The following is a 10513-nucleotide window of genomic DNA, read 5'->3' as shown; positions in this document are numbered from 1 at the left end:
AAGTGAATACTGATACAGTGAGTAACTGACAATTCTTGAAATATGATTTAATAATATTTATTAGAGTTAATTAGATCTAAGTCCAAAACTCACAGCCCATATTAGATGCAGTCCTGATGAATTTTTTTATTAATCGCGGTCCTATGACTCAGCTGCCACATTGGATTTATTTCCTTTTTTATCTTGCTGACTCAACACCTAAATTTTTCATTCCTAACATACCCTTATTTAATATATTTTGCATAATAAACAGTAAAAGCCAATATATTAATGGGAATCCTGAATTATTGCAATCTTGTTAATGTAAAATTAGTAAATTTAATGTGTTGACTTTAATTTATATTATTAGTTTCTTGATTGAATTCAAAAGATGAATCTATATATATATATATTAAGATATTATTCTTCCTTGATCTTGCCTATCACACATTGTCTTCTTCTTCTTCTTCTTCATCATTTTTTCTACCGAATCATCGTTTTTTCCCTCTTCTTGTTCCATGCATATCCTATTTCCAACACATACTTCTCATTTCTCTGTTTATTTCTAGCTTTTTCTTTCACATTAGTATTTTTTTTGTGTGGCTTCTCCCTTCTTTGATCATTTTTAGGTCTTACTAACATGACATCTTCAATTCGCAGCTACCTTTATTATAGATTTGGTAAGAAGTTTTTGCTTACCTTTAATATAGAATCAATTATGGTGTTATAGGTGTTTGGCTCCAATTTTGCTGCAGCTGGTCAACAATCTCTTTTCTGCGCGGGCGTGCCAGCACCGTTCGGGTGCGGTCGTCGGGGATGTCCCTTGACCTGACTTCTTTTCAAGCGATTGTAGACGAGGAGAGCACCAACCTCGTCATGGGGATTCTTTCTGCCTCGTGGTGAGGACTTTGCTGAAGTTTCTTCTTGTTAACACAATCGATACTCAATATTGTAGATCGAGCAGAGCGACATCACCGGGAAATGTTGAGATCTTGCTAAAGCGTGACTTTAGCTTGGCTGGGTTGCTAGGGCGTTACCCTTGCTTGGCTGGTTCTGTAACCGTTGTGGTCGCGGCACTACCGTCGGCTCCCGAGGAGACTAGGACCGAAGCACGTTGACAGAGGGTTTGGTGGCACTGAAAGTCGGCTTCTGAGAAGACTAGGACTAGGAGTGTGATCACCGGTAAGAGAAAGAGAAAGAGAGGGAGAGGAGTTGCTCTTAGAGAGGTTTGCTCTAGAGAGAACTTAGATCATCTTAGAGATGTTGTTGTTGAATGTGAATGTGTGTTTTAGAATGAGAGGAGAATGTGTTTATATAGGGAAGAAAAAGAAGAGTGAAATGATGAGTGGAAGAAAAATAATGAAAGTAGATCTAAGTTCACTTGTAAAATATGGAAAAGATAGAGAAAAGATGAAATGAAAGCAAACCATGAAGGTGCAGCAACATGGAAGTGGTGATGATCTATTAAAGAGATTGTAGAAGAAAAATATATCCAAGGAAAAAGAGAAAAGCATCTAGCTTTCTTCATGTGGGTAGGAAACATGAACATGTGAATATTGAGCTGGTTTTAGGTCAGTTTCTGCCCCTTTATTCCTTCAATTATTTCTCCAACAAGACTTCATTATATGCCTTCGACTTCTTCATATGAAATGTTCCACTATGAGTGTACATCATCCTGACAAATTTTCAGATTTTTATTCCATGTGGTTGGGCCGAAAATGCTGCTGGACCTCTTACAGGTCCAGTTTTCCAGTTTTGCTTCTGTAGAAAATTGGGCTGATTGTTTGAAGGCCTTCCACTCAAAAAAAGCTCTTGCACTCTTCATAAGAAATGATCCTTGGGCTGTCTAGAATGGATCTGAAAAGTTTCAGCACATTTCGATTTCATTTGGTTAGTCTGCCGCCCCTCCTTCCTTGTTTAGCTCGGTTTCTCCTAGCCGAAGTAGGAAAATGTGCTAAAGTTGACTTTTCATGTTTTCATGCTTCCATAGTAGGCTTTATTTAGCCTCTAAATATATATTTCGAGCTTGTCGACAATATATAGCTTGAGCCACTGACATTGGCTCAATTTCTCCAACACATGCCTTGTCAGGCCAAAATGTTCATTTTGGGTCCAAACAATAGGTAAGATTTGTCCTAGAATTTGATTAGACATTTTTATTTCACATTTACATGCCTTATTTATAGGTAAGATTTCACAAGTTTAAAAAAAAATCAAGTTTCTCTATATCTCTATATCTAAGGTTCTCTCATTATCTCACATTTTCTCTTTCATACATTTTATCTTTTAATTAGGTATAAGTTCTATATATACATATTTGTACCTTTTGATTAGGTACAATTTTTTTCCTGCTTCGCATGTCTAGGTAGATTAAATCTCTACGATACAACTTTAAATACCTACTATATAGAAACAAATGAAGCAATAATGTTTGACTTTTTGTTCTAATGTTTTTCATCCTATAATGTAGGTATATAAGTATTAGACCTACATCTTAGGTATATTGAGTTTATATGAATGCATTTAGTCTTCTTTGTCTGAAAATTATTTATTGATGAATTGTAAATTTTGGAATTTGAATTTAAAATTTAAAATTGAGCTAAAATTGTGATCTAATTAGTGAATTTGAAATTATTTACCTTATTTGGTTCTAAGGGCAAAATGGACTATTAAAAAAAGCAAATGGACCGCAATTAACAAGAAAATATGCGCGGACTAGATCTAATTTTTATATAACAAACTTGTCTTTTTTTGACTTTGTCAATGGGAACCCAAAGGCTTTCTAGGCCCAAGATAAACCCCTTCGGCGCATGTGACACTTCTTGTCTTAATACTTCACTACTCCTCTTATTGTTTAAAAATAATAATTAAGAATCAACATTCAGTATTAACATACCTAATTTTTGTCATATAAATTAGGAATACAAGAAATATTTGGAGCAAAAAAATGAAGTTGCGGAAGATAATGAGCTTAATGAAAATATTTTTATTTATAAAGCAAAACTTTTGAAAGGTTTAAACTTAGAATGGTTGGTAAATTCAATATTTTGCAAGGTGTTTTTAGACTCGTAATCCTATATATGTCTAAAGTTAGTGTGATCTTACCAATTTGAGTCTCAGCTGCATTGGTTGATATGTATGGGTTAGGGATGCTCAACCAAGGTTCGAATCTCAAGTTCGAATTGGCTTTTTGATCTCAGTTCAAATCCAATTTGGGCTCAAGTTTGGTTGTTGGGCCGCATGCAAAAGGTAAAATATCAAGGATTTCGAGATAATTTCGGAAATATCTGAAATTTCGTATGAAGTTTTCTTGGTACATCCCGATAATATCGGAAGGTTAAAAAAACGAAAACCTTGCTCTTAATATTATTCACTGTCCAACAGTAGTTTGGATTTGACTGAAATTGGGGCTATTCTGGATGGAGTCCCCTCTCTGTTGCGTGAGTTTGAAGTTGTGACTTGGAAGCATGAGCGCAAAAAAGCTAAACAAGTAGCTCATGGTTTGGCAACGAAGGCATTGAAGGTGGTCCAATCTATGTACTGTATGGAGGTAGGTCCTCCTTGGTTATATGATCCGTTAGAAGCAAATTAATTGTTTGAGGCTGTTCTCCTTTTTGAGAGTTTATTGGCCTGATTTGTACTTTCATGATTGAGTTTAATAAAATTCATTTTGATAAAAAAAGAAGAAGTTATTTCTTGATAGTATTACAAAGGAACTATTTTTTTTTTTTAAGCGAAACGGAATCAGGTTTCATTAATAATAGCAACGACCACTCTCGGTCAAGCTAGAGGGATTCGAGAATCCCTCATATTACATCTCGATGCACAATTCAGCCTGCAATCCTGCATAGAGCAGAGCAACTAAAACCCAAAAAACAAACTAAAAAAGAAAATGCGAAAAAATTAAAAACCCATACTCCTATCCAACCCTAAATCAGAGCAACCAATTTGACAAGCATTGACGCCTAAGACCTTAATTGGTGTACATCGCCACTCATCAATCAGCAAACAACAACAACCAAAGGCAGTATAGGGTAAAAGACCAGCAACACTAGTGAGCGAAGCTCAATTATTCAAAGCAATAAAAAACACCATAGACCTTGCAGCCCAAATCCAAACAGCTCAAAAGAAAAAGGAAAAGAGATGGGTTACCCATCCAGGCCACAAAGCTGCAGCCCAGACGGATTGGAGGCCCACTGGCCCAGAACCCGTCTCCTCTCTGTCTTCCCTTCAGATCGATCAGATCGGAGCAGCCAGTCATTCTTCAGGCGGCCGGCCTCGATCCTCCACCAGCATTGTGAACTGAGGAACCCTCGACCCCACCCAAACTTCTAACCAGAAGAGGAGCTGGAAATATGGCCATATATGCTTGAATCTGGAACATATGGTAGACACATACTTGCAAATTTTCTAAATATTCTTAGTGGTATTACAGTTAATAACTTGATATGTACAAAGTATACACTTTTGTTTGTTGAACAAAGGAACATGTGAAGTACATGCAATTACATGAAGAACAAAAAAACGTGAAAAGTTACAGGGACAGTAATAGCAAATTTATCTCCTCATCATTTCTGATAATAACAGCAGTGATATTTCCCATTTGAATTGTTGGTAATTGAACCTTATATACTTCATAAAGGCAGTGAAAAAACTAACTTGTTAATATCACCAGCAACAACCCCCTGAAGCTCTGCAAGTACTTTCAACACTCCATCATTATGCAGGCTCCAATGTAGCTGGTTTTGCAGCCAAGTAGCACTGTTTCAAAATTTTCAGAACTTACAACTAAATCATATGAGAGGCCAAGTACAAAAATTCCTACTGAAATTTGACATGTATAACATAATGTTGCAAATAACTAGATAGTTACCAGAGTATATATGCCTTCTTCTGTGATGTTTAATGGTATAGGTTGTCCCACAATGATGTTTTCCTATTCAAACTTGGATGCGATCCTGTAGTCAGTGGATCAACATATCTGCAATTCAAAAATGGAAGAAATAAATTACAAACAAGGGAGAAGCCAATAACAGGTTTACCAAGTAAACTGAAAATGTGCATGTGTACAAGCAGGGTATGAACACCATTCACATAAATCTGCACTGACCCACATACCCGCATATTGGCCTTGTGACCATGTTGAATAACAGTTTCTCTGATAGAATAAATTCATGCAGGCCTTCAAGGCCCCTGCCGTATCCTTCGCTGGGAGAGAGAAGAGGGAGAGACCAGAGAAAGAGAGGAAAAGAAGACAGTGGCCATAATGCAAGCAAGTGACTAGACAAATACAACCTTGCAGACTGGGTAATAAAAGTTATGGCTGCCCCTCTCCAGAAAATTCATAGAATATTGACAAACTTGTGATGCTAATGCTAATGTATCAGTAACAGCAGACCTGCCAGTCTCCAATGATGTCACTTATCTCAGAGGAAGTTCTTACAATCAGCTGATATTTTGACAAATCTCAACCAATGACATAAGCACATGGATAACAAGGTTCTGGTAGGAAAACATTTATAACCGGATCAGATCACAAAAATGCTAAGTTATTCTATGACTTTCACAAAGACAGAAAAAGAAAAGACAGCAGCCACAATGAGAACCTTGCAACCGAACAAGTTATTGCTGCCTCTTTCTGCTTCAGCTTCTTCTGTTGCTGCTAGTGTCCTATCCCCCTGTTTCCTTTCTTCTTTGTCTATAAAGGAAACATAAATTAGAAATTAATCCATATAGAATATATCTTAATCAGACAAAAAGAAATTATGTGTCAAATATCAACAAAATAAATTTGTGATCATAATTTATCAACAGAATGAGTTGAATGCAACCAGTATATCAGTCAAACTATATATTAGTTTCTAACCAAATCATGAATAGCATACGACTGTTTGAAAACAATGCAACTACCACTTCAAAAAAAGATACTTCAATTTAGTAACAAGAAAAATTAAGGCCTATAAGATCATTTATGTCTTAAGATTGTTGAAGGAATAGGGGCTGAGGTATATTTATAAGAAAATCAAGAAATAACTTGTGCTAAACAATATTAAGTTCAAATATCAGTACTGAGAAATTTAATCTAAAAATATCAAATCAAAATACGCTTGATACAGCAGTAATAACACACCTGTTTCTTCATCATACTCTCCTATGATGCCACTGAGGCAACAATCCTTTTTCCATCTGTTATATGTGTATCTATTATTTTCTAAAAAGGGTCCACCGCAGAGGAAGTATGTCCCTGGCCGGACCTGATATAACTCTGACAAAACTCCACCACTATTACCAATCACCTCATTAACACCACAAGCATCGGGATCATCATAACTAGGATCTCTACTACTGCTGCTGTACTGTTGCTTACTCATCTTCTCTTCTTCCTCATGCACCACTTGGACACCAAACTCTTTTACCTGAAGCCAGTTATCTGGCGTAAATACTGAGACAGTGATTACATCACCACCTTTGAATTGGTTCCCCAAACTCCAATGGCTCAACCATATCATGTCTTTTCCATCACTTGGAATGCCGTAACATGACGGCACATAGATCCACTTCAGACCCGTGCTCTTATTATTGACTTCAATGATTAATGGTGGCAATACAGTAGTAACATCTGTCGTCCATGCATACACAGAATATATGTTGAAGCCTCGGATCTTGTGATTAAAAAGTATAGGCACAGGATAAGATATTGAGGAACACCCTTTACTTGTATGGCTGAACTGTCCTGGAACCTCATTTCCGTTTCCCGGAAAGAATGTGCTGAAGATACCATATTCATGTAGTCCCTATATACATATATTAAACAAACATACTTATGATTAGTATGCCAGGTATATATATATATATAACATACTTATGATTAGTATGCCAGGTATATATATATATATATATATATATATATATATATATATATATATATATGAGAGAGAGAGAGAGAGAGAGAGAGAGAGAGAGACCTGGATGCGAATGGGTTCCATGGACTCCCCTTCCGATGGGGAGTTTGCATCTGGGATGTGCATCCGAATGGGTTCCATGGATTCCAAGTTGGACAAACCCAAAAGCCTGATCATTTCTACATCAACCGTTCCAATGGGTTTTAACTTGTACCAGTGCTGAATCTCAACTAGTTTGGAGTCACCATATATGGATACTCTCTTTGGTATGCATGAAAGTGATTGAAATGTTATTTTTTCCAAGGATACACAATGGTCTGTGCTCAGTAGATCACTTACTCGTGGTAGACCTGTAATAGATATGAGACTTCTACAGGATTGAAGATTAAGCGTCTTGAGTTTCCAAAGGCCTCTGATTGAATCTGGCAAGGTACAAAAGTTATTGTAGCTGAGATTCAAACTCTCCAATGAAGATAAGTTACCAAAGTCACTAGGAAAAGCATCATCAGAAAGATTGCAGCTTCCAAGATTTAACTCAACAACAGAGCCAGAAAAGGAACCCCAAAAACCATCTACACTTAATCTTGGCCGTGAATTTACCTGCCCAGGGATAGTGATTAGCTGATCTATTGGAACTCCAAATGCTTGAAATACTTTAAGAGTTTCCATGTTTCTAATCTCCATCGGAAACTCGCTAAGATTTGAACAACCAGATATGATAAGTGTTTCAAGTGATTTTAACATATGAATGTTCTCTGGAAGCTTCATGATATTTATGCAATCTTTCAAATTCAAGTAAACAAGTTTCTCTAGCTTTCCTATGGATTCATGGACATCAACTAAGCTTATACAATGTTCAAGTGTAAGTCTCTCCAGATTCTGGACCAATGAGAAGTCACCAGTTTCAGTAAGGTTTGAGGAATGGCTGAGATCAAAGATCTTCAATGATGGAAGACACTGTATTTTGAAGGAAAAAGAGAAATAGAAGGTGGGGTTAGATCTCAGTCGATTCTGACATGGTTATCAAAACCATTAAAAAAAAAAAAAGGGGAATAAGAAATGTAGGCCAACATACCTTTGCTCCCTTCCACAGTTGTCTCAATCTACTATAGGACATTTCAAGAACAACCATCATCTCCATAGGAAAATCACTCGGTATTAAATTCAAAGGACATTCACACCAACACAACCATCTCAATCCTTTAGGTAATTTTTCATAACTTCCATTGAGTTGTACATGACCAAGATGAAGGAATCTGAGTTTGTTCATCATTGAAAATGCATTGGTATCCAAGACCACCATATCTGAATTTCTTGAAGGACCATGTGCAGGGTTCACGGGCATGTTCAGGACAAGGCCTTCAATTGCATTAGAACCCTAAAAGAACAATGATAAATATATACATATATAAATCATTTGAATACAAATGCAGAAAACAAAAAGGGGAAGAAACGAAAAAGAAGGAGCAAGAAGTAATGTTTCTTACAGTCTTTTCTCTTAATGCATTAAGAGAGTCCCTGTGATGCCATAGCCTACTACGTTTCTTAGGATCTTTTGATTCTAGACGAACCATTTCTCTTCCCATGTCACAAATCATGTGATGCATATTCACCTTATTACATTCTTCGATTCTAACCAGATATCTATCAATGAGATTTTGAATGCCAACGGTTGTGCAGAAATCACATGCATCTAAAATTTTGACAATGATATCCTTGTCCTTTCCAATAAAAAAACATGCAATATGGAGGAATAAACTCTGATCATGGTCATCTTGTAAAGAGTTGAAGCTCATCCTCAGTTTACTCATCACTACACTGTTTGGAATAGTTTTGGATTTCTTTAATGTACTTTCCCATACATCTATAGTCTTCCCTGAGAGAGAAGAACCCAATGTTTGAAGGGCTAATGGAAGTCCTTCGCAGTGGCGCACTACCTTGTCTGAAAGTATCCCGTAACTTTCAAAAGGGCGGTTCTGTCCAAAAGCATGCCTGCTGAAGAGGTCCAATGATTCAATATAGTTCAAAGTTTTGACATTATGCACCTTAATATCTCGATGACCCTTGAGCAGTCCTGCATTCCTTGTTGTTATTATAATTTTACTTTCAGAACAAAAGCAGCCTTTCATCTCAAGTATTGCATCAACTAGGTCCTTGTGATCCACATCATCGAGAACAAGAAGAACTTTTTTAGAGCTTAAGGCATCTTTTATTTTACTCATTCCCTCGCTAGGACTGCTTATATTCACTTTTCTCCCATTCAAAATGTCCGAAAGAAGCTGTTTCTGTATTTGAACAAAACCACTTGGCCGTTCGAAAATCTCTCTGATATTTTCAAGAAAGCAGCTTCTTTCAAATCTCTCAAAATTTGAATTATAAACAATTTGTGCAATAGTTGTCTTTCCTATTCCACCAATTCCACAAATTCCTAATATACCAATATTGGACGATCCATCCTGTAACCATAAATTCATGCTTTTTACTCGAGAATCAATTCCAACCAGGTAAGGGGCAACACATAAGGGGACTCGACATAACTTGCCTTCAATCACCTTAACAATATTTTCAATAAATTTTGACTCGTGCCTAGAAAATAAAAATCGAAAACAAATTATGGAATCTAGAAATGTTACTAATATTAATACTAGAAATTGATCTAACTACTTCAAAATAAAATCAAATGGTAAGGTTGAAATGAGATTACTTACCCGTCAACTTGATCCTTTAACACCATGCCTGCTAGAGCCGCAACTTCTGTAAGTGCTTCCTTCCACAGAATCAGCTTTTCCGCTGTTTGATTCTTCTGGTGTGTGATGAACGCCTTTGCAAGACTCCCCGTCTGCTTCCTCACCTGGGATGGGCTGACGTCGTAGTAGATCGGTAAAACGAACTGACCGGACCTCTTCTTGCATCGAAGGATCGTCACAAGCTCGTCCAGGCACCATCCGGACGACGCGTAGTCTTTTGAAAACACAATAACAGAACATCGCGAGTGTTGGATGGCTCTCTCTAGTTCTGGTTTGATGGCTTCTCCGGCCGGGAGCTCATCGTCGTCTCGGAAAGTGCAGATTCCTGCACTGGTCATGGCTGTGTAGAGATGATCGGTGAAAGTCTTGCGAGTGTTTCTGCCTCTGAAACTCAAGAACACTTGATATGTGAATTGACTAGGAGGAATACTGGAAGACGAAGCTTGTTGAGCTGATGATGATGAGCTAACAACATCCATGGATGGACCTGGAGCTAATCACAATTCAGGAAGATGTTCAGGATACGTTTGCTCACTATAAATTTTGGGATAGAATGGGAATTTGATTTTTTTTTGGAAAAGGGGATGAAGAAGGGTGCGAGGAAAGTCTTTTGAAAAGTGGAGACTGAAGACTCTGGAGGAATAAACGTAAACCAATAATCTATACTATTATTAAGAGAATCGAGTTTGTCAGCCAAAACATAAATTTTTTACCAAAATATTCCACAAATATTAAAAAACATTTAAACTGAAATATTTAAGAAAGACAAAATGGTCAACTCACAAATAAATAAAAAATAAAAAAAATTTAATAAAAAAAATTCAAAAATCAAAAACAAAATATGTGCAGCAATTTTCTCCACATTGTGTGGAATAACTTTTCAAG

The 10513-nt window shown here is 36.8% G+C and overlaps 1 protein-coding gene across 3 annotated transcripts; it reads right to left on the bottom strand.

Annotated features, from left to right (window-relative positions):
• Nucleotides 1-4360: 4360 nt before the first annotated feature.
• Nucleotides 4361-10257, bottom strand: LOC133715615 (disease resistance protein RUN1-like). 3 transcript variants are annotated; one of them, XM_062142161.1, is made up of 9 exons: nucleotides 9590-10257; nucleotides 8369-9467; nucleotides 7957-8259; nucleotides 6945-7838; nucleotides 6110-6773; nucleotides 5586-5677; nucleotides 5090-5481; nucleotides 4853-4960; nucleotides 4361-4760 (listed from the first exon to the last, which is right to left on the bottom strand). In XM_062142161.1, exons 1-7 carry the CDS (start codon nucleotides 10105-10107, stop codon nucleotides 5425-5427), a joined length of 3627 nt encoding a protein of 1208 aa, XP_061998145.1. In that variant the 5' UTR covers nucleotides 10108-10257; the 3' UTR covers nucleotides 4361-4760; nucleotides 4853-4960; nucleotides 5090-5424. The 3 variants fall into 3 exon arrangements, with proteins under 3 accessions (XP_061998145.1, XP_061998144.1, XP_061998146.1); XM_062142160.1 differs by having other exon boundaries at nucleotides 4361-4740; XM_062142162.1 differs by having other exon boundaries at nucleotides 4361-4718.
• Between the last annotated feature and the right edge of the window lie 256 nt (nucleotides 10258-10513).

Source organism: Rosa rugosa, chromosome 6, assembly GCF_958449725.1.
Source record: "Rosa rugosa chromosome 6, drRosRugo1.1, whole genome shotgun sequence".
In the NCBI taxonomy this organism is placed as follows: Eukaryota; Viridiplantae; Streptophyta; class Magnoliopsida; order Rosales; family Rosaceae; genus Rosa; species Rosa rugosa.
The sequence above is the reverse complement of the archived record's forward strand: the minus strand, read 5'-3'. Positions and strand labels throughout refer to the sequence as shown.